Below are 23435 nucleotides of genomic sequence, written 5' to 3'. Positions count from 1 at the left end.
AGATTTTTTTTGGAATGTGTTTTTTTAAGTTTATTTTAATTTTATTTGTTGAAGTGTGTTTATGTGCATGAGTGTATTTATGTATAGATAGATGGATAGGTATTGTGGTCTTGTAGAAGTGGTATTTTTAGCCATGACCATTTTATTTATTCTTTCCCTAGATTAAGTCTTGTTTGTATTCTATAAATAAGATATGAGATATATTTCAGCTTCGCATAACTCTGGGGGAACTTAGTCAGTTAACAGAAATGAATCACAAGACTGATGCCCCCCTCCCCCCCAAAAACATTCACTGTTCTTGAAATGGACTGTCGGTCTTGCCAGACATTTTGGGGTGCAAGTCCTGACAGCCAACATGTGGGGGTGACAATCTGGAGGAGCTGAGCCACTGCTCGCAATTATGATATCCTGAACATCTTGAAATATTTTTTCCAATATATCAGTTTTTAACTGTAAAAACAGGCATGTACGTGTTTCCAAATGAAACTTAAATATTAAAAACAATGATATTTTGGATAAAACTACAAACATGGCCATTTATGGTGACGTTTGGGTCGCACATAATATGACGTCATTCGCGGAGGGATCCCTGTGTCGGAACCATGGTCATATCGTTGAGAGGCAGTGAACGGCAGAGGTCTAGAGACAGCTCAGCTACTCATTAGGGCAGAGATACGTTGAAGTGGGAAGACGTCTCGCTGCGAGCATTTCTGGAGGCAAATGTTAACTTTCGGATAGTACCGTTTGCTAGACTATCTAGCGTTCCGGGTGGCTAGCTTTCAGCTTTCTCACGGGTGTTCTGCGGTGGAAGAAGCAAAAATGTCGTCTCCAAGTCCGGGTAAAAGGCGAATGGATACCGATGTGGTGAAACTGTATCCTTTCTGAACATAAACAACAGTCTCTCAATCGCTATCTGGTCAGCTATGTGCTGAACAGTTTGTCAACGTTATATGAGTGAACTCTATTGGTGCTGCTTGTTTTTCTTGAAACCCCCCTCAAGCAGAAAATGCTTTCACAGTGAATGACTGGTGTTTTGTGTAAACAACATTTTGCTAGCAAAGCCAAGTGTTAGCTAATTCTGTCCTGCGAACCTTCAGTCGCTTATCGGGACAGCTGTATTAGCTAATCAGATCGGTCACAGGTCCTTCCGGCATTTTTTTTCCATCGCAATATTATTTCTTTGTAACTAACATTAGCTGTCTAGAGCTTGCTCTCCAGCTCTGAAAATTACTGCAATGTCCGCACAGACGCCGACGTTTTTCTCCTTATACAGAAATGTTTTGCTACACCACCAACAGATGTAGCAGAGGTAGACTACCTAAAACACCTTGTGGCAATTTGGTTTCTTTGTTCACTCCTCTGTTTTATGACGGGAATCAAACTCAAACTGCCCCTTTCACACGCTTACACAGAACCTTGTTTACATAACGTAAGCCCAACTGAAAACGCTGCTGCTTTTGTTCTAGTCGCAAGACGTTGGCGTTATTGCTGCGTGTATAGCGATCTGGGTTTACCTAGCTTTGCTTTGTAACCCCACTAAGGGTTTGGTATGTGTGTTATTGGATCTACCACTTGACAAGAAGACCTGCAACGAGCGTTGTTGAACTGGCGTGCTAGTCAGTTGGTTAATTTCAGCATCAAAATGGCCACCTGATCAGTGTCTCTCACTGTACTTCAGTGTCAACAGGCAAATGCATGCAGTACTAACTTGTCTCATTTTCGATGGGTGTTAACGTGTAGTTTTGGACATACTGGATCTGGAACTGAGTGTGGCAGCTGTTACGTGGTACAGCAGGTGTCAAGTCCCCTACAGTCATTTTCACTGTGGAATGTTTGAACTTTTTGGCAGCATCTAGTGTGTTCTGCTTTTCAAGTCGTCGTCACCATGTTTACTCTTGCACCGCTGCTTTATTTGTTTAGCTTCACTCAGGGATGACAGAAGCAGTTATAAAAGTGAATCATAACGTCAGATTTCCAGTCCATGCAATGTTCCAGAAGGAACAGTATGAACAAGTAGTTTTGTTTTTGTCCCAGAACAGTGGAAGCCAGCTTAATGATTGGGTAGCCTGTTACTAGCCGGAAACCACATGAGGGAGGGACTTAGAACAGCTGATGGGATCGCAGTAAAAGCTTTGCAAATATGGGGTTAGAAGTGGGCTGGTCAGAATTAAACCAAAAACAAGTAGAAGTTACCCCAACAGCTTCAAACTAATAGTTTTAAAATTAAAATATTGACAGTGTGTTGTTTGTTTTGTTTTTGTTTTCAAGCTTGGGCTTAATTTAATTATTTCTGACCAATAATATATAACTCTTTGAATACTATTTATAGCATTATATTTTTCTTTTCTTTTTTTTTTTTACTGCAGTAAGAGATTGTGATGAGTATGTAAAGTTTATTCTTCCCCTGCTCGACACCATTTATGTGTAAGGTGTAGCAACTGTGACAGGGTGCTGAAACGGACAGAACAAGAGTTGTAAAGGTTGTAGTGTGGACACCCACACACAAAGCATTGGAGTGTAGTAAAACCCCTCTCCTTCTTGAGCTACTTCACTGACAGGCAAGAGCAGGTTTGCTAAATACCGCCTGCTCAGTTTTGTACAGTGGCCTGAGTGTTTAAACATACCATCCAAGACTAGTGGTCAGCAAGTGTTAAGAATGACAGCTATGTGTGTTTTAAATGTAGATCTTAAAGAGTTGGATTTGATCTTGAGCGGGCAGGTCTCCAGATTCTAGTAGGCCCTTCTTCTAAACTATCAATAAGAACCTGTTTCTGTGCTTGCTATCAATGCATCTCCCCCTAGTGTAACCAAAACCTGAAACTCACACTGGCTTTTAGACAGACGCAGGTTCTGAGAGGCCTTGTGCATTAATTTGCTTTGGCCACCGGAGAGCTGTGAATCTAGAACGGAGGCCGTGCGGGAATTCGTGAAAATGAATGTCAGAATGACCTTAACATGTAGCACCACTCAGTTAAGCTTTGTCCCAAGCCAGCCAATACTCTGCAGCCTGCTTTTATATGCTAGTACTCACTACTCTTTGTACAATTCTGTGAAATATTGATAGAGAAGACATTAAGCGTTAGTGTACAGTGACTTTCCACTGTAATACGTCTTCCTGCTAGTTCGTTCCCTCCTATACAATATGAGACAATATTTATTGACCGCTTCTTGACAGACTGGATTTCTTAAACATTAAATTAACATTAATTTCCTATCATCTGCATAACCTCTTGACATTTGGTATTCTGTCTTGGTCTCGGTTTGGCTGATTTTGATGTCGAACACAATGTTCTTGAAGGAGCTTAGCACAGTGTGTCACTTCTAAGAGCTTTACATTCAGCCTGTTGTGTGGGATTGACTGCACATATTGTGTAGGAAGTTGTGCTGTTATTTGCATATAATTTTTTATTGGTCTTGTTGTTTTACAAAGACTTTCAGGTGGAAAGCTCCTGGAATTTGAGAACAGGTGAATTACATAGCACTAAGCCTATTGTGCGTGCTAAAACAGGTCATTTTAACAAGGCTCTTATTATTGACTTCTCTCGCTTTTGCTTGGCATATAATTGACCAACAATAAGACTTGGACATCTTTATGTGTGACAATTCTAATTTATCTAATGTAATTGTTATAAAATTGGTCTTTCAGTTAAAACACTGCAAAATTGTTTATTTAATTAAAAATGGGAAAACCAACAGAGAAGAGTTTTAAAATGTCTCTTCTCTAGGTGCTAAAAATGTAATTAATATGAGATGTAAAGACTTGAGGTGTATATTCTGCTGTAAATAAAATTTCGCTCTATCAGAGGGGATGTTTGGACATCTGATGTCCTCAAAATGACATCCCAGCTGTACTTTTCAACCTTTGAGTTCCTGCTGAAAGGGCTCTCTGGAGCATGGCCACCAGCAATTTTTATTCAAGTCTGCTAAGAGTTGCGCAGAGGGGTGTCAGAGGCTTTAATCTGCTCCAGTATTCATCATAATACCTCATGTCAACATTAGCATATACCTCCTTTTATATTGATAAAGGTGTTGCACATCACACCTCTCAACTTGCAGTTTTCAAGGAGAGTTCACATTTTTAGACTTTTTTAAATTATTTTTTAAAAGTAACATTTTACGCAGCAGTCAACCTTTCGCAATCTGATTTATTCACTTGTCCAGATTCATGGGACATTTTTGATTGTCCTCTCCAAAGCATCCCTCCTCCCTTGCTAAGTGTAATACCAATCCTGAGCTTTATCTCCTCTCTGCTTAGTTTTTTTTGGCCCATTGTGCCCATGTAGAATGACATCCGGACAGCATCAGCGGTAGGTTCTTTTGTGTTTCCCATTTAGAGAAGCCCCTGTGACCCACCCCTCCCTCTCTACCTCCTGCTGCTGCGTCAGGCCATGTCGCACAGTCACGGGCAGCTAAACTGCACTCAGTGCTATTATTGCTGGACTGAACTAACTAGATGCAGTTTATTGTAGGGAAGGAGCCAGCAGTTGTATGCTCTTTCCTGACTGATTAAATGGAAGGCACAATGAACCCATGAGCAAAATGTGGAATGCCCTGGTCTGATGAGGAAGTTGCATAAGCTACCAGCATGCTTTGTTACTGGGCTGGAATAACTACACAGTAGTTGACACAAAGAAGTTCATAGAAAACTTGCTAACTTCAATTTTATTTTCATTGTGGTTGCAAGATAATGTGACGTGCTGTAGGTATAAAAAGTGTAAAGCACAGTTGTCCTTTGTCTCAGTTACTCACCATACTATTACTCCCACAGGCAAAATATCTGAAAGCATACAAAAAAATCGAATTGAATTTAAAATTCGGTTAAATATAAGTCTTGTCAAGATTTTGTGGGTGTTGAACCGCATGCATGATGCTGTCAGTTGACACAGTTTTTATTATCTTTATTTACATTTGGTGCATAACTTTGCTTGTGTCACTGCAGGCGTGTTTAAAACATATCATCCAACCGAGCTCCTGCTTTTTATCGTTTTTAGGACTTTGTGAATGAATGCAAGGTAACAAAGTCAATTGTGTATGAGGCCCCTACTATTCAGGAGGTGCCACACTGATTGACAGTCCTGTTTTGGGGGTCCAGGAGCAAGGCATCGCTGACAGTAGGGTGTTTGAGGCCCTCACTGTTAATCCCATAGTGCATACAGCGAAGCTTCCTGCACGCATGGCTGCGTTCCCTTGGAAAAACAGATGGACTGAAGTTCCTCTCTTTGTTTCGCATGATTTTTTTTTTTTTTTTTTTTTCCCTCCCCTAGCATTTGGGAGTTCAGCCTGGCTCTGTCACTCACATGCAGAGGTGCTTTAGTGTGGAAAATCAAAGGAGTGACAATGGGGTAACTAAGTTTGGTCATGTAGGCCAGAGCCGCTGGATCTGCCTATTTAAATGTTGCAGTAAAACCACTGCAGCTTTTATTTGCTTGAAATTAACCTGCATATAAAGTAAAAGGCCCTTATCAAAAAAATGCAACCTATACTTACACACCCTATACTTGCCTCACTGTGCTAATCTGCTGCTGTTCATTTCTCATCTGTGTCAAGTTGATAAAATTAACCCCGCGTGTTTCTCTAATTAAAGCGAATTTCACCATAGCCATTTCCTGAAAATGTCTCTTGAGTTTTTTTGTGTTTTTCTCTGTACAATAAGCAGCACATCTTGTTTATTAGATTTTCTCATTAGACTGCTGCTTCAGATCCAGGCCATTGTTTTTCTTGCACTGGCTCAGTTTTGTGTTAATGATCAACTCATTTGTATGTGCATGCACGTAGCTCAAATGCACGTGCGCACACACAGACTCTGTCACTACTGCTGTAAATAGACTGTTGATTTAGTGAAGGGCTGAGAGGAGGAGCAGCTGAAGGATTCACATTTGATTGCAGTGGGTGGGCTCTCATCTCTCACCAGTGAAGACAAAGAACTTAGTCTGCTCAATTCTGAGCTTCTCCGGCTCTCACACTGGGAGGTAGCCATTGGTATATTGAGACTTGCATCTGATGAAAACTAAATCTGCATTGCAAAGTGAATAATACATTTGGCTAACTCTTGCATGTTGAGCTGGCTATTTACGGTTTATTACTAAATGAGTAAGGGTAAAAAAAAAGAGCTTTTCAATTTTGCTGCAAGTGCAAGTTGTTGTCTTGTGCAGATGGCTTTTACATCTGGTGAAATTTGAAATCTGTATTATGTTTAAAAGGTTTGCCCAAGGTTTATTATTCTCAGGAGCAATGATTGTGCATATTTGAGAAAGCAGTCCTATTAAATGTGTAAAATTATAGACTGTGGATCTTTGAAGCAGAAATAAAACAGACATATTTATTTTTAATTTATTTCCCATCCACCTTCCAGTGAGTGCGCCGCTTAACAGTACCAGACATTTACAATCGGATTTCAGTTGAGTCAGGCCTTTGGGGGCATATGTCCATTGATATGTAAAGCCTGCTGCAAGATTTTCTTTTGCACAGGCCCCACACACCGGTCCTCCATCAGCATTCAGACTCTTTATGTCTCAGAAGGAGCCGGAGCTGATTCTAAAACAGACAGCTTAAGCCCAGCTTTGCTAAATAACACCACACTTGAGATTTAAACAACAAAAAAAAAGCAAAGGATAGCCATTTCCATTCAGCATTTCCAACATGCTCATTTTGTGGTGGGTGTAAAAGAATGCTTCTTTGTTTTTCTAAAGCACAACTAGACCTGCGCCTGTCCAAGGTACAACCTGTTACCATTGAGCAGATGTACCTTTTGCATTGTTTAGCCTTTTAAATGTGAATTAACCATTTCCCCCTGTCTTTTAATTATTTTTTTTGTAGCTGTGTTATCTATAAAATTTTACAGTGTAAAATAGATCACCATATGGCCATGAGTTAAATGGTTGTCTTTTTTCATGAGTTAAATGGTTGTCTTTTTTCAGTTAGTAACACAGACGGAATATTTAGTCTGATTATATCATGTAAAAAATTAACTTTTGAATATAAAATATTAAATTCAGAAGCATGTAGATGTTTGCTGCCACCCAAAGGTGCTGTACTTGCAAGAAGCACATATTAGCATGTGAAAATAACTATAGAGTAGTAAAGTATAGTGTGCAGCTTAAGAAATAGTGACATATTTTATCCATAGCAGGAATGCAGTTCACTAAACGTTTTGACATCTGGTATTAGTAACAACCATCTTCATTTACCATAATTATCAATCATCGTCTTTGCTCCCAAAGAGCCAGCTTATTTTGATTGTTATTTAAGCAGAGAGATAGGTAAGCTAACATAGCTTTTTTTTTTTTTTCCCAAGTGCTCTGGTGGAGTGAGCCATAATGCTGTTGTGGTATATTCTGGCTTTCTGCATTTGTCTAGAAAGGGGGTTAAAAATGCCCAATAATAAAGTGGAGAAACTATGCAAAAAAAAAATAAAAATGGCACTGAGAGAAGGTGAGGGACACAGAGATTCCTTCTATTCTTAGTGAGATGTTGGAAAGACATGAAATAAGCAGAAGGCTAACCTATCTGCTTCCACATTACTGATGTAGTTTGAAACAAATTATCAGTAACATTGTAGCACCAGAGGTTTTTACCTACAGCATTCACAGTTTCAGGAACAATTTGAATCAAAATGAATTTGGTGTAAATCAAATTCTCATATTAGTAAAATCCTTTGTTTACTCTTTAATTTATGTTGCTGTTGTTCTGATTCACTGTGTACTTCAGTTCCCCGTTGTGTACCTTGCAATCTTTGTAACGTGGTGAGCAGAGTCTGCCTCAGTGCACAAGCGTGGAAGCATATTTGCTGGCATTTCTGGTGTATATCACTACAGGATTGTTTAAGTAGTGGATGATGATGATGATGATGATGATAATAATAATAATTTGATTTGATTTGACTTTTTTTGTTTGGCTTGTTTTACTTTGCAGACACTCTGAAGAACTCTTACTTAAAGTCCTCTGCATTGGATTAGATTTAACGGAGAGTTCATGTCATTTTATGAGCCAGTAAAGCAACTGGCAAGTTTACATATTATATAGATTAATTATTTACATCTTGTTAGATATAAACAGAACCACTGTCGTATCACTCTTGTAAATACAAGGGTGGGTTTGAGCCATCTGTAGACTAGTTGAATTGCAGCTGCAGGCTTGATTCTGTTCTCATTTTCATTCCTCTTTAGCTGACCATGTATTCACAGGATTATCTGTCTACAGAGTCGATGAGCTGGGGTTTAGTTTTTTTTTTTGTTTGTTTTTTTGGTTTTTTTTGTTGTTGTTGTTGTTTGTATTTTAATTTTAGTTTTGTTTTTTCAGGCTGCAAATCCCCATTAACACCAAGCTACATTTGTTTTTTTTAATTTGTCTTTCCTTAATTAGCAATATCGGAAAATGCCCTACTTGGGGAAAGTGTTTACTTCAGGGTAAGAGGGAGACTGTAGGTCAGTGAGGTTTTGTGATGATGACTGCAAGGGGAGAACAGTGTTTGTTTGGTGTGGAGTTGATTAAATCACTCTCTCTCAGAAACACCCTGCCTATCACTCGCTCTGCCTGCAGTGGCAGGATGGTTGCTGTGCTACAGTAGCTGCCTCTGTTTTCAGGCAGAGTGTAGTGGAGGTCACACAGTAATCTTGCTCGGCTCGGCGCGGTGCAGTAATACATACAATGTTGAATGCACAAACACATCCAGATTTAAACACAGGATTGGACTTTAGCAGGAACAATCCACATGTACAGATAAAGTTGTATGCTGGCAGAGATTTTCAAAGAAGTAAACACTCATGGTCTCACGTGCTCACATGCATAATTCATGTCTCTCAATCCATTTTTAAACAGGAGGAACAGTCTTGTTGGTCACATTGACTTTGTTGTCTGTTTCTGTGTTTTTGTCTGTTTTTCTGCAAATTGCAGCTTGTATTCATAGAAATAATAGTTTTCTACATCAATGGTTAATGGGTGTGAATGTGTGTTTCTTTTGGTCGTTTATATTTGTCCCTCGGTGTAGGAAGCCTACCTATTGCATACACCCTGAGGGCAGCTGCTATATTTCCTGCCTTTCATCTCCAAGGCCTTTGATTGTATATTTTTTGCTACAGTCTGTGTGTGAGGGAGTGAAAGTAAAATAGAGATGACTTTCTTAGAGTTCCTCATCTCCAAACACAGAAATATAAATATGGTACTCTCTTTCTAAGTTGTAAGTTTTTCATTGAAAAGGGAATTTGTAGCTTGATATCTTTCACTTTACTACTTTACATCTTGCCTCTGAACCTTTCGCTTCAACAATTTTCTATAATTTTTACCACATTCCGAAGTCTGATTCTTACCTAATGATAAGGAGGAATTTTAGGACAATCATTCATTTCTTCTAGTGCTGTGTCATATCCTTCGTGGTAATACCAGTCTAAATTTTGAAGTTATATAAAGGTGTAATATCGCTATAGCATTGCCATGTTAGGTTTCCTTGTATGCACAACAGCTGGATGAGCCTGGACATGTCTGAGAGCAAGGGCTACAGTGGTGTGAAAAGGTGTTTGCCCCTTCCTGATTTTCTGTTTTAACTGTTTGTCACATTTAAACGTTTCAGAGCATCAAACACATTCAAATAATAGACAAAGATAACACAAGATGGCACAAAATGCAATTTCTTAGTATTAAGGGGGGGTGAAAGCCCTACATGGCCCTGTGTGGAAAAAATGACCCCTAAATCTAATGACTGGTTGGGCCACTATAGCTGCTATCTTTTTCAGCGCTATGAAGGAATTTTATCCTACTTGTCTGTGCAGAATTGTTGTAATTCAGCCACATTGTAGGGTTTTCGAGCCCGAACTGCCTTTTTAAGGTCATGCCACGGCATCTCAATCGGCTTCAAGTCAAAACGTTGTCTGGGCCACTCCAAAATTTGTTTTTTGTTTTTCTTAAGCTATTCAGAGGTGGAATTGCTGGTGTGTTTTGGATCATTTTCCTGCTGCAGAACCCAAAGTCCACTTCAGCTTGAGGTCAGAAACAGATAGTCGGACATTTTCCTTCAAGATGTTTTGGTATACAGCAGAATTCAGGTTCCATTTACCACAGCAGGTCTTCCGGGTCCTGAGGCGGCAAAACATCACACCAGACCATCACACTACCACCACTGTATTTTGCTGTTGGTATGATGATGATGATGATTTTCTGAAATGCTGTGTTACTTTTATGCCAGATGTAAGGGGACATGCACCTTCCAAAAAGTTCAACTTTTTTCTCGTCAGTCGAGAGACTATTTTCTCAAAAGTCTTGAGGATCATCAAGACGTTGTCTGGCAAAACTGAGATGAGCCTTTATGTTCTTTTTGGTCAGTGCTTTTTGTCTTGGACCTCTGCCATGCAGCCATTTTTGCCCAGTCTCTTTCTTATGGTGGAGTCCTGAACACTGATCTTAACTGAAGCAAGAGAAGCCCGCGGTTCTTTGGATGTTGTTCTGGGGTCTTTTGTGACCTCCTGAATGAGATGTTGACTCCAGGGAAGCTTCACCACTGTTCCAAGTCTTCTGCATTTGTGTATAATGCAGTGGTGGGCAACTCCAGGTCTCGAGGCAGGTTTTAGATCTCACCCTGGGTCAACACATTTGAATCAAATGGTTAGTTCATTACCAGGCCTCTGGAAAACGTCAAGACATGTTGAGGAGGAAATTTAATCATTTGAATCAGCTATGTTGGATCAAGGACGCATCTAATACTGACCCTCGAGGCCTAGAGTTGCCCACCCCTGGTATAATGGCTCTCACCGTGGTTCACTGGAGTCCCAAAGCCTTAGATATGGCTTTGTAACCCTTTCCAGACTGATAGGTGTCAGTGACCTTGTTTCTCAGGTGCTTCTTTAGATCATTGCATGATGTGTTGCTTTTCACCTTTATCAATGAAACCATAATTTAAAAACTGCATTTTGTATTTACTGTTTAGCTTTGTCTAATGTTAAAATTAGTTTGATGATCTGAAACATGTAAGTGTGACAAATATGCAAAACACTAAGAAATCAGGAAGGAGGCAGACACTTTTTCACACCACTGTATGTGTTAGCCTCCATCAAAGATTTAACATCTAAAAGAGACCACCTTCAACATCCTCCAACAAAGCACAGCGCTTTACTAAATATGCAAGAAAACTGCGTCTGCTACATGTTTCTGCTCTTGAGACAAAAACACACACCAGGCTACAAAGGTAGAGATACGTGCACCTGTTCATCTGTGGCGCAATAATAAAATGACTCAACAGAGCATTGCTAGCAGCTACAATGGCTAGCTGTCCATATGACAGGCAGAACAAATGGTGGATGGAAATCATTAGTGTGATTGCATGGTGGAAAATTAGGACTTAAAGCAACATCCCAGGTACAAAATATTTTTCAGTCTTATGGGGGAGGGGGATTGTTCTAGAAAATGTTATTATAGATTGATTAACACCCAAGTCTTTAGACTTGCTGCTGCTTTAGTCTTTCGATCTCCAATAGCAGGTTTTATATGCCATTCGTTTACAGGTAAGGGCACATCTAAACTTCCAAACTCTCCGACTCTCGTTTGTGCTTGTGGTCGAGTTGTTGTTGCAGAGGATCGCATACTTTTTCTAGCCTGGCATGTTGATGACGTGGAAGGTAAAACAGTGTGCATGTTATTAGCTTAGTCAGATTGCATGTGATTTATAATTCTGACTTGGATGAAGCTCAAGTCACAGTTTATGTAATTAAGGCTGAAATCTTGGTAGTTTCAGGCAAAACTGTAAATAACTGACCTGACCAGTTTGATCGTTTGATTTGATTGCACGTCATTGTCCTTTGATGCAATACATGAATTGGATCAGATGAATGGAATTGGCTTTTCCTCGACCCCTGCTGTTCAAAAACGGCAAGAGACAGGAACATGCTTTGAAAATAGCCAGTGCCTCCCATCACTAGATCAACAACTGCTGTCTCCAAGAGCGAAATGTTTGAGCATATTTGACGCCACATTGTTTGACAGTATGCTGTTTATGATTCTCCGTCGTGTTTGTTTTCTGTACTTGGAACGAGGCTGGTTGCGAGGGGATATTTTGATCCTGGGTCAGGCAGGGATAGAGGCCTGAATGGACCAGAAAGAAAACAAGACATGTCTAGACCACAACTGTAAATGCTATTTACTGCATATTTTTACATCTAGGTATTTAAAATGTGCTTTATAGGCTACAGAAGAAATATCAGGACAACATTGACCTTAGTCCTGGAGTAACAAGGTAATTGTTAGTCTGAGAGGAGCTCTTTTGTACCTTTTTTTTATTTATTTATTTTATTACTTTTTTCATGTCTAACACTGTGTTATTAAAGAGTGAGCTGGCATGTTGAAGTCAGTATATCCTTATAATAAAGTCTGGTAGTGAAGGAATTTAGGTTACAGTTCAAGGCTTTCTGTTATCTGTGTGGATTTATGTATGTTCTCCTAGCTTGATTGGGCTCCGTGTGTTGGATTATATTTATTGACTTACCTGTTTATGTGATTTTAACTATATAAATCCAAGGTCAAGGGTTGGACAGGCGATCTTTGCGTGGGGGTGAGATAAGTAATGATATAACTCTGTAGTTAATTGTCCTTTTTCCATTAATTCTGTTTGGGTATTTGGGATTACCCATGCTGGGTGACAAATTATTTAGTTATATTTTAGTTCCCCTTTTATCAGCTTATTTATTTTAGCACTTCATATTATAACCTTTTAAGATGAGGTGCAACATTTAAGTGTGTTGCACTTTTACACTGCATGCTTATACCTTTAGAGCCTTTTGTGATCCAAGTGTGTTTTACCATGTTTTCAAGATGTTAAAGATACAAAGTATCTCATGTTACAACTAAATGCACCCAAATCAGTCACATGTTCTTAAAGGGATACACATGTAAATGTTGCAGAGGTTCTATTTTCTCAGTGTTTCTGTGCTTGTTGACATTGTTTATTCGACTTATTTGCCAAATCTGAACACAGTCGACTTCAACAAACCAAAAACAAATCTAGAGTTGAGCTCAGTTAAGCTAGTAAGTTGGTTGGCTGTGTTTTTCACATTCCATCTCAATCCATCAAACAGTTGGGGAATTTACAACTTCCCTCTGTTCTTACAGACATGCCAAATTCCTTTTCTGTAGTGTGAGAACATTGTCAACAGAGACCTATAGTTATTTATTGGGTAGAAAAGGCTATTGGGTTAGACCAGACAGATGGAAAGAATCACATCGAAGTGATATTAGTTTTGAGCTTGTGTCTGAGAGAGATTCTTCTTTGAAATTCTTCTTTCCTTCATCTTTAGGTTAACTGAATCAATCAGTGGGTCAAGTGTACTCTACACGTTAGCCTTTTTAGTCTAAATTAAAAAGCTGGAATTCATATTGCATTCATGTGAACCATATTTTTTTTCTTTTAATTTTCGAATAGAAAGTATAACCGCAGTGATTGAAATTCAAATCGAGCTTGGTCTGGGTGAAGCTGCTGCTGACAGATGCTGAAACTGGGTGAATCTGTGGCTACATGTGACTGCTGTTTCCTTATTAGATGAAAACTGATAGATTTTAGTTGGATGAAAGCAAGTTACATGTCAGTGGTGTCTGTTAGCATTATCTTACTCTATGAGATATTAAACGTACTCAACAGTTTAATATTTATAGGCCATCAGGACCCTTACATTTGCATTTCTATTTTGTAATTTAGGTAAGTGTGACATCATATAGCAGGGTCGATTTTTCGCTGCCTTCCTAGTTAGACTGGCCAGTTTCAGTCAGTGTGCAGTGTAGTTACTGTTGTTTTAGCCCCATAATTCGCTTATCACCCACCACACCTCACGGTTTCTGTTTCATACCACAACACACACAGTCTGTATCGTCCTGTTCCTTGTCACTGCTGCCTTGTCTTATATAGCTTTTAGATGTGTAAATGCCCTTTTTAGATAAAGAGCAGAACTAGAATAAAATGAGGAATTATGCGAGTGTGAGCACTGAAATATGATGCAGGAGTTGTTTCTTTAGGCACTGGGCTTGTTTATGTTTTCCTAGTGACCTTTAGATGAGTATTTAGTTCGCCTTGGATTTTGCATCGGAGACCCTCATAATGCTTACTTGACTCCAGTGCGAGTCAGAACAGAGAGGTTCCTCTTCTGTCTGAAATAGACACATTTCCTTGTTGAAGCCAGGGATTCAATCTGCTCCTAGCAGTCTCTACCAGAACTTAAAATAACCTTCAGTTTGATTTAACCCTTTGGGGTCAGTGATGCTGCTAATTAGATCCACACTAAATCAGGATCAACAAGACAGCTGCTTCTGTTCGCTGTGGAAAACGGTGATTCATGTTTTTATTATGATCTCCTTTGGTCACATTTAGGCAAAGTGATTTCTTTTTGGTTTTGTAAAAACAGCGGTGATTCAGAATGCTTAGTGTGATAATGACTATTTCTTCTTTTTTTTTTTTCTTTTTTTTTTAACTTTATTTATGTTATAATTATAGCTATGACTGGAGTAGCAAATGAAAACACAGGCTGTTTTTCTTTACTAACACCTTTCTTTTAAAAAACAAAAACAAACAAACCTGGCTCATGGTAAAAACAGGAAATCATTGTTTTTGCAAATATTTGTAAATGAAACTTCAGACAACACATCAAATGTATACATATTGTTTTAGTTTGATCCCAGAAACAAGTTTAGGCTGAAAACATTGAGCTGGGATGCTAAAAATACATCTTATCTCAAACATCTCATAGCTAATTGGGCTCATTAGTGACATGACTTGGTATAAAAAGCATCCCATGGAGGTTTTCACCACTGTATGAAAGACTCCCTGGGAGCATTAGTGCAGCTCACATGGGTAGCTTTCACATCTATGAAGGCACCAATAATGCTCAACAATATATATAGTTTTTTCAGCTATATATGATACTATAGAAACCTCCTTTTCTGATATTACCAGTACAGTATTAACTGTATATTTTGGACTCTTAGGCTGTCGGCTCCATTAGTTACAACTATGAGAAGTGACTAAAATTAGCATTTCAGTTTGTAGACATGCGTACAGTGAGTACTGTTTTGTCAGAAGTATGTGTGGTAATATCAAGTTCTAGAAAGCCAAGGTGCTCATGGAGAGTGACACATGGAAAAGAGACTTGGAATAGTTAGCAGATGAAGGATGGGTGAACACTTCAGTCAGCATCCTGATGTTAATTCAGTGTCCCGAGGGGCATGGCATTGAGCTATTAGTTGCAATAGATAACGCCTCTCCAGGATTATGGATTAAAACAATTAAGTTATTATCATTTGTCAAAAGCTGTCATTCCTCTGTTTAGTCTTCATAATTCACAGTGATACAGACAATCATGTCAGGTAGGAGAGAGGAAACCGGGCAGGTTATTCTTGTGCATTTGTCTACCATGCAGGAAAATATGTGATGATACAGGAAGCAACCACAGCTCACTGACTGTTTCTACAGAAGCCAAACGATAGAATCAGTCCTGCAGTTCTTTGTTTATGTGTATGCTTTTCGTGAAGCAATCCTCCTTAACTGTCCTACAGCATCGAGAGCAAGCATGAAGTCACCATCCTCAGTGGACTCAATGAATTTGTAGTGAAGTTTTTTGGACCACAAGGAAGTAAGATTTTCTTCTTTCAGTTTTTTTGTTTTGTTTTTTTCTCATTCCACAGACATTTTGAATATTGCTGCTGAGACCTTATTCAGTAACATGTTCTAAAATAATTAAGGGGTTATCCAGGGTACCTTTTTTTTTCCTTGAATGCAGTGCTATTAAGCAAGCATTTTAATGTATTTTAAACCAGCTATTAACATGAATGCCATCGCCATAAAAACAAATGAGATGTTAAGATTGATTTACAGAGCATGAAGTGACAGTAAATGTGGTTGTGAGAGCAGCCGCTGCAGGAGTGTCAGTCTCTTTGTTTAGAACATAAAGTGCTTTTTCACAGCAGGCAAGAAACGCAAAACGCAAAACTAGAGCTGAGGCCACGAAGTGTAAAACGGAAAGGAGCTAGGCTTGAACAGGCTTGAGGGGAATTTGGATGAGGAGTGTGGCCTCATCAGCAGGAAATACTTCTTTCATATGCTACTTGTAACATCTGTCACACTAAAACCACTGTCACTTACGCATCAGCAAAGAGGGGAAGTGTGTGTTTGACCCTGTTTATGTTGCCTCGAAACAATGCCAAATAAAGGGGAACTGTTGTCCCCATTGCTGATCAACCGTCATGTGCGTTATCTGTCATGTATGTGCTTCTCAGTTTCAGCACAGCACACGAGGGTCCTGTTACACACAGCTATTCTGGGCAAGCACCAAACACCCCCGCAAAATCCGAGTCGCTTCCTCTTTGATGTCAGCGTATTATTTGAAGTGATTTGGAAGTAAAGATTTCTCCTGGGCTGAAGTGCATTACTGCATAAAATGACAGATACGTGATGAGGGAAGCTCATGTGTAGCAGAGAAAATTGATTATAACACTGTTTTTAAGTCCATTTAAATACACGAAGGGTGGAAGATGATGTTGAGGCGAATAAAAGTCTGTCGTCTGCACTCAGCTTTGTTCTTTTGTTATGTATTCTGTGTCCCCTCCTTATGTACAGCACCGTATGAGGGAGGCGTGTGGAAAGTGCGAGTAGATCTTCCTGATAAATACCCATTCAAATCACCATCAATAGGTACGAACTCTAACTCTACTTTACATCCAGACTTATTCATCTTAATTTTAGTTTTTAGCACTGTCCTAACTTATTCCATGTCTTTTTCAGGATTCATGAACAAGATTTTTCATCCCAACATTGATGAAGCGTAAGTTGCTGCACCATTTCAGACTATTAATGCAAGTATTGAAGCTCAAGAATTCATATTTGTATGTTGTCAAGTCTTGTTTTGAAAATGTTCATGTTAAAATGTGAAAAGGATTAACCTAACTCAGTTATAGGAGTGCCATTGGCCATCACGTTCATTTTATGCTTGCTTAATGTTCACAGATGACAAAATTAACAGCTGAAAATGTTTGAGTTGTATTGAAAGGGCAGCAGGTAGAGTAGCTCATCTACCAATCGGAAGGTCGGTAGTTCAATCCCCGGCTCCTCTAGTGTGCATGTCGAAGTATCGTTTAGCAAGACACTGTACAACTGTGAGTTGCCCCAAGGTGCATCTATAAGAGTGCGAGTGTGTGAACATTAGGTTCAAAGCGCTTGTACAAAGATGAACAGTGGATTGGACTAGCTTTGAGTGGTCAAATAAAGAAGAAACGCACCATATAAGTACCAGTAATACTGTTTCACTGTGATTTCCAGTAATCTTTGGGCACCAGAAAATGATGGCAAAAAACAAACCAAAAAGAGAAGCAGAAAAATATTGGCCAAACTTGACCAAAAAATTCAGAATTGCTGTGTTTTTCTTTTGTTTTTCTTATGTTTGTAAGTACGTTTGTACCTGCTCGGTCAAGCTCTTTGCTTTTCTGAGTCCGTAAATCCACTGAACAGTCCATAAAGGTGAGCAGGAAAAACTTGTGCCTCCTCCCCATATGTGACAGTGTAGCGTTTCAAATACCAAAAATAGCAGGGCATCTAGGCTGTTCTCACCAGCAAATGATGGCAAGTTTAATAGAAACATTTTCATTAGCCAGTGGGTAAGGTCTGTAATAAGTGTATTTATATAACTGTTGATCTGTGGCTAGGAATATGTCAACAATAACAATCTAAAGCTTAAATTACTGAAACTTGACATTAACTTACACAGCAACTTGGTTTTAGTTATATATTTAGTAGGGACAGGCCGTTCTAGTCACATGATATTTCACAACTTTCAGAATTGACAGGAAATATACAGCTGAATGGCCACAGTTTGCTCAAAAGCTGCTGGGAAGTACACCTGTTGCATCTAATTTTGCATTTCTCTTAACAAACGTGAAGACATTTTCAAAACAGGATGGCTCTTTTGTAGAAAAAAGAAAAACTCTGCGTAGCAACATACACAGATTCGTCCTTGCCTGCCTTTGGCCTTTTAACCTGTAACTCTCTTTTCCCTCTGTTTCCCAGATCAGGAACGGTGTGCTTAGATGTCATCAACCAGACATGGACAGCCCTTTATGGTGAGTGACTACACTCTGTGTCTGTATTGAGTTCCCTCTCTGAGGGTCGTGTGATTATGTGTGAAGAACTTGACAAAGTGCCATCCGCACAAAATAAATACTGGCAGCTCCTCTTTAGCAAATGGTGTACTGTTGCTCTTTAATCTACTTACTGTGGGGAAAAGTGAACACTAACAAGGTAATACTCTCAACCAGCAAGGTCAGAAAACAGTCACCTTCGACAGGAGTGAGTTATTATCTGTCAGCTGTGGAAGACATGCCCACATATACTTGATGGGAGCAATTATACTCAGTTACTTTCCCTCACTGTTGCTGGTCTCCCTGGTTCCCTGGCTTCCCCGTGCCCTTCTCTCAGTAAAATTCCCCATTAATTTCCCATAATATCCACTTCACAGGGTTAAAATAGCTGTTGAGTAGTATAAATGACTTTACTGTAATATACCTAGCAGATGTTCCAGCATCCCTTGGTATTTATTTTAGCTCATGTTCCTACTCGGGAGAATACTAAATGCTATTTACAGAACCAATAAAAATGAACTGAGAATTCATTCTGTCTTAATTATTTTCCAGCGAATGTTGTATTTGTGTGGATTACTGTAGGTTTTGTGTCGGATGTTTAAAAAAAAAACCAATAACAACAAAACAAACCACACAGAAATAAGCCAAATGACAGGAATAGGCCAGTCAGCCAAGCATTGTGTAATGAGCCTATACAAAGGAAGAGGGAGCAAAAGCATTAGATTTAATCTTGTAAACACCAAAAACCATGGAAAAGAACTGGGGGAGTGTTTGCTTTCCTTACATAAATGGACCCAACAGTGACACCTAGGAGATGAAAGTGTCATCTCAGGTTTTGGACTCTCCCTCAGCTCTGAGAGAACTAGCTGAGAACTAGTGAAAAGCGGTGTTTGTTTTTTTTGTTTCTTCCTGTGTGAGTTTATCAAGCTCAGAATTTTGAGTTAATGCCCAACTGACCCCTTTTAAATTAAGCTAAACTAAGCTATGATATGGTAACTCAACAAGAGCACCCAGATTTTTATTGGGCACATAACGGAATGACATTTCTTTACCAGGTTTATTCAGATTAGAGGTTACATTTACGAGTTGCCCAAAAATAACAGCCATTAAATGAACAGCAGTTCATATTGGAGAGCTTTATAAGGTTACATGCTTTGGGGGCAAACCCTAAAACTGTCAACCTGGAGTTGGGGCAGTCCACTTTCCAAGGCAATGGTAGAGTATCCAGTGGGGAGACATGCACAATGAGAGTATTGGAGTTCTTAATAGCCAGTCAACAGCCAAACTGTGAAACACATAAACCTCTGGATTGTTGAATTAATGCATGCGCACATTAGAGCATCAGACCAGGCATCTCGAATCATTATTACAGTAAAAATGTAGGTAAGTGTACTTCTGTGTTTCTTGGTTTACCATATCTAATGTGAATTAGCTTTTTTGTTTTTTCCGAGGGCTTTGTTGGGATAAACCAGATTATGTTGGCAGTGTGGATTAATGAAGCTGCAGTGTTATGTAACTTTAAACATGAAGGATAGATCTGTAACTTGGAAAGGAAAACAAAATTCTAATAATTATTTGTAAAAAAATAAATTCTAAAGCGCCTTTTCTTTTCTTTTTCTTTTTTTTTTTTTTAAATCAAGTTTTCCTGGTGACTCTACAACTTCAGTTCTAACCAGTAGGTTTCCTTTTGTGTTTTTCAGATTTGACCAACATCTTTGAGTCGTTCCTGCCCCAGCTGCTGGCCTACCCAAACCCCATCGATCCCCTGAACGGAGATGCAGCTGCTATGTACCTTCATCGGCCAGAGGAGTACAAGCAGAAAATCAAAGGTTCAACCTAATGAAAATATGTTACCTGCAGCAATCCATGTTTTTTGTATCCAGCAGAATATAAATTTGTAGAAGTATTTTCCTTTCAGGAGGTATTTTCCTTTTTATTGCAGACCAGCCAGCTCACCTTTTTTAAATCTGTTTTCTCTATTTCTTCCGCAGAGTACATTCAGAAATATGCAACAGAGGAGGCTCTGAAGGAGCAGGAAGAGGGGGCAGGCGACTCTTCATCTGAAAGCTCCATGTCTGACTTCTCAGAAGACGAGGCCCAGGACATGGAGTTGTAGTAATAGGAGGGTTCCCCCATCCTGCCCCCCCTAACCCCCACAGAGACTATATTTGATTTCCTAACCATGAGAAAGCAGACTTATAATATTCATATTTAAACAAGTTGATTTTTTATTATTATTATTATTATTACTACTAAACAAGGATTTTTATGGATATATAGCCTTTGGTGTGTTTGACCTCCCCTCCCATTCTGTAGCTGTTTCTCCTCACACGCATCCACGTTCTCTGCCTGTCAGTCTGCTCATTTGTGTGGTGCATCATCTAAGAAGCTTCCATGTGAACATCTGATTTCTCTACACAAATCCACTTCATAAAACTTCCCTTTTGACCTCAGCGACATATAATTTCCTTTCTTTTCCCATAATACCAGTTGACTCTGACCATTTTTGTTAGTTGGTCCCCATCAGATCAGGTTAGGTCTTACTTGCCCTCTCTGGTGTACGTCACCACATATTTGGGGGGGTTTGTTTTGTTTTTTTTTAAATGCACACACTGACACACAAGTGTCCGAGCACATTTTATATGAAGTGCAGTGCCAATAGACGCTAACAAATCAACCTGGAATACCTCTTAAGCATATCTCTTAAAACATATGAACAATATGAAATCGTTTTGGGGTTTTTTATCATTCAGTTCAGATTCTACATGGACTGTTACATTACTCTTGCATTGCTCTTTGTTACTCTGTTGACCTGCAGCTGCCTGTATATGTTTGCTGACCTGTTTTAGCTGCTCTCCCTTTAAGTCAGCCTCCTTATGATTGGCTGCCCATGATAAACAGCAGGCGGAGCTTCTTGTGCTTCTAGCCAGAGCCGTGTACATCATGCAGAGCCAAGAGTAGGAAAACAAAAACGTATCAAAGCGAGCATTTAGAGCAGCCTTTTCATGTAATGTCCTCACTATGTGAAACTACTTGTTTAATTTGAGAATCCAACATAATGCATTATAAGCAACAATACTAAAGATCTGTTTTGTACAATGTATGCTAGCTGCACAAACTGCACATGTAAGGTCAGTGCACACAGGCAGTGAAGACAGAAGGTAGCTCTAATATAGGTTTTCTTTTGTGGGCATTCTGGTCAGACTCTCTTGGTATTTTGGGAACTAAAAATAGACCAGAGCTACACTTTAACCATCTGACCGTGCATGTGCATTTTATACTCCACATCAGGAGTCACCTCAAACACACAAGCACCAGACTGTCATTGTGAAGGGAGGTCTCTGTATTACAATCAGCTGTATATGTGTTTTTGAAACACATTTCTAGTAGTGTTATTGGTCCTAAGGAACTTTTCTGACTATATAAATATTTTTTAAAAGGAACAGCACTAAAGTCTGTTTTAATCTCAGTAAAAAAGCAACAAAAATGGTCATATGGTTACTGAGTGGATCTGAGTGAAATTTAAAAGTAATTTGTCCCCCTCCCTGTTGAGGTTAGTGTTGTATCAGTCTTCCTCACATTCCACTGTTACTCTGGATTTGCTCCGATGCATGCTCTCCATGTTGGTCTGACTGGTACGTAACCCCGGTGGTGTCGAGTGGACTGTCTGCTTACAAGGATCTCTATTTGGATTACGAAATACGAGCCCTGTACATGATAACTAAACTGTACAGATCTGAGTTCCTAACTTTAAAATCAAACAAAGGAACACACCTTGTGTTATTCACTGTGGCGGGTGAAGATGTCCATCTATGATGCGTGGAAAGGAATTGCAGTCACATTTTTGAGTTTTGACACTTCTGTGTTTTTTGTTTGTTTTTTTTTTTTTTTTTTTATTCCTTTCTCTACTTTAATTTTTCCCCCAGTTGGGGGGTGGTCAGCGCGCTTGGTTTGTTTTTTAATCTTTTTTTTTTTTTTTTTTTTTTTTTTGTACAGCGTATACCTTGTACAGTAAAAAGACACCTCTCTGTAGCCTCATGAAAATTCAGTGTTAACCCAAAAACACTGACTTAGTGTTGCTCACGGAGGCTAACGCGGCAGACGGACTACCTAGAAAACCTTGAAATGTATTCACTTCGTAGATTGCAGTAAGAATCACTGGTCGCTTTGTGGCGGATTGTGGATCCCAAGTGAAAGATTGAAGGCAGAATTCCACCTCATCACCTCTGATTTCGACTCCCTCTTCTGTGCCTCGTCATAAAAAGGAAGTCCACAAAAACCACGTCTTCAAAAAGCCATGAAGGTCATTCATTTAAAAATTAGAAAGGCACATCGCTTTAACCTACAGTCTTCTCCCGTTTCTGCGGTTTGATCCTGTACAATTTGTGATTCGACGTCTAAATTTTCAGTCTGTTGACAATTAAGGGAATTACCCAGGGCTGCGAATGGCATTAGGGTTTATTTGTGGTAATGTAGGATTGTTAGACTTGTATGGCTCAGGTTTGAAATTTAGTTGGGCTGTATCTTGGATAGTGAATAACATTTTCACCCAGGTGATACTGAAAGGATGGAAATCATGCTAATGTTTGTTGAGCAGTGTTTTTGACATGTCACGATAGTTAGTTTTACCGACTTCGACTAAACATTTGCTACATGGCTGTATTACAGATAGCGTTACATAGTTTGGTATACTTACCTGATAAAGCATCGATGCGTCATCTGATTCTTAGTCTGTTTTGTGGTTATATGTGAGATGCCCCATAAACATGCCTGCTTGTCATCGTCTTTCAGATTCAGAGTTGTACAGGGGTGTGTGTGTGAGTGTGAGAGAGATTTCAATCTAGGATGACCTGTAGTGAGCCTGATAGATCTAACTGTACTGAAATCTAAAGTGTGGTTCAGCCCTTTTCAAGACGTTGGGTTTTCTCTATAAGCATGATCTATAACATAGTTCTGTGCTCTTTCGAATGCAGACGTCTCCATGGTTTGTTTTTAATTCATCTGATCAGTTTGACCGCTTTGAACCCGGGATTGTTATTTCTTTAATCCGCCCTGAGGATGTTTTGAATGTCAGCTTGGGTTAGCTCTCGGCAGAGTTAACCTTTGCTATAGTTGACACATTCAAGGCAGTTGAAAGCAAAGTGAATGTTATACATTATTTTGTGGTGAGGTTTGTGATGCACATCAAAAGCTAAACCTTACCCATGGTGTGTGTGTGTGTGTGTGTGTGTGTGTGTGTGTGTGTGTTTGTTTGTTCCCCCCCCATGCAGCAAAATAAAGAAAAGTTGTGTATTCGCACAGAGAGGGACCCACGTTTTTTTGTTTGTTTTTTAGGGTTTTAA

The 23435-nt window shown here is 39.3% G+C and overlaps 1 protein-coding gene across 1 annotated transcript; it reads left to right on the top strand.

Moving 5' to 3' along the window:
* The first annotated feature begins 574 nt into the window (after positions 1 to 574).
* On the top strand, positions 575 to 20368 carry ube2h (ubiquitin-conjugating enzyme E2H (UBC8 homolog, yeast)). The gene is made up of 7 exons (XM_086269483.1): positions 575 to 872; positions 15520 to 15596; positions 16580 to 16654; positions 16745 to 16784; positions 18023 to 18075; positions 19794 to 19922; positions 20085 to 20368. The coding sequence occupies exons 1-7, from the start codon at positions 820 to 822 to the stop codon at positions 20207 to 20209; spliced, it is 552 nt and encodes a 183-aa protein (XP_086125609.1). The 5' UTR covers positions 575 to 819; the 3' UTR covers positions 20210 to 20368.
* The last annotated feature ends 3067 nt before the right edge of the window (positions 20369 to 23435 follow it).

Source organism: Aulonocara sp. 'chitande type north' Nkhata Bay, linkage group LG17 (assembly GCF_057382095.1).
Source record: "Aulonocara sp. 'chitande type north' Nkhata Bay isolate Kocher_YH1m ecotype deep benthic linkage group LG17, A_spYH_male_GT1.1, whole genome shotgun sequence".
Classification (NCBI taxonomy): domain Eukaryota; kingdom Metazoa; phylum Chordata; class Actinopteri; order Cichliformes; family Cichlidae; genus Aulonocara; species Aulonocara sp. 'chitande type north' Nkhata Bay.
Note: the sequence above shows the minus strand (reverse complement) of the source record. Positions and strands in the feature narration are given on the sequence as shown.

Bases quoted from the DNA above. Each gene is read 5' to 3' on its own strand.
- ube2h (XM_086269483.1), top strand. From the start codon at position 820: ATGTCGTCTCCAAGTCCGGGTAAAAGGCGAATGGATACCGATGTGGTG. The intron at 16,785-18,022 runs GTAAGTTGCTGC...TCTGTTTCCCAG, and splicing joins CATCCCAACATTGATGAAGC to ATCAGGAACGGTGTGCTTAG. The intron at 18,076-19,793 runs GTGAGTGACTAC...TGTGTTTTTCAG, and splicing joins GACATGGACAGCCCTTTATG to ATTTGACCAACATCTTTGAG.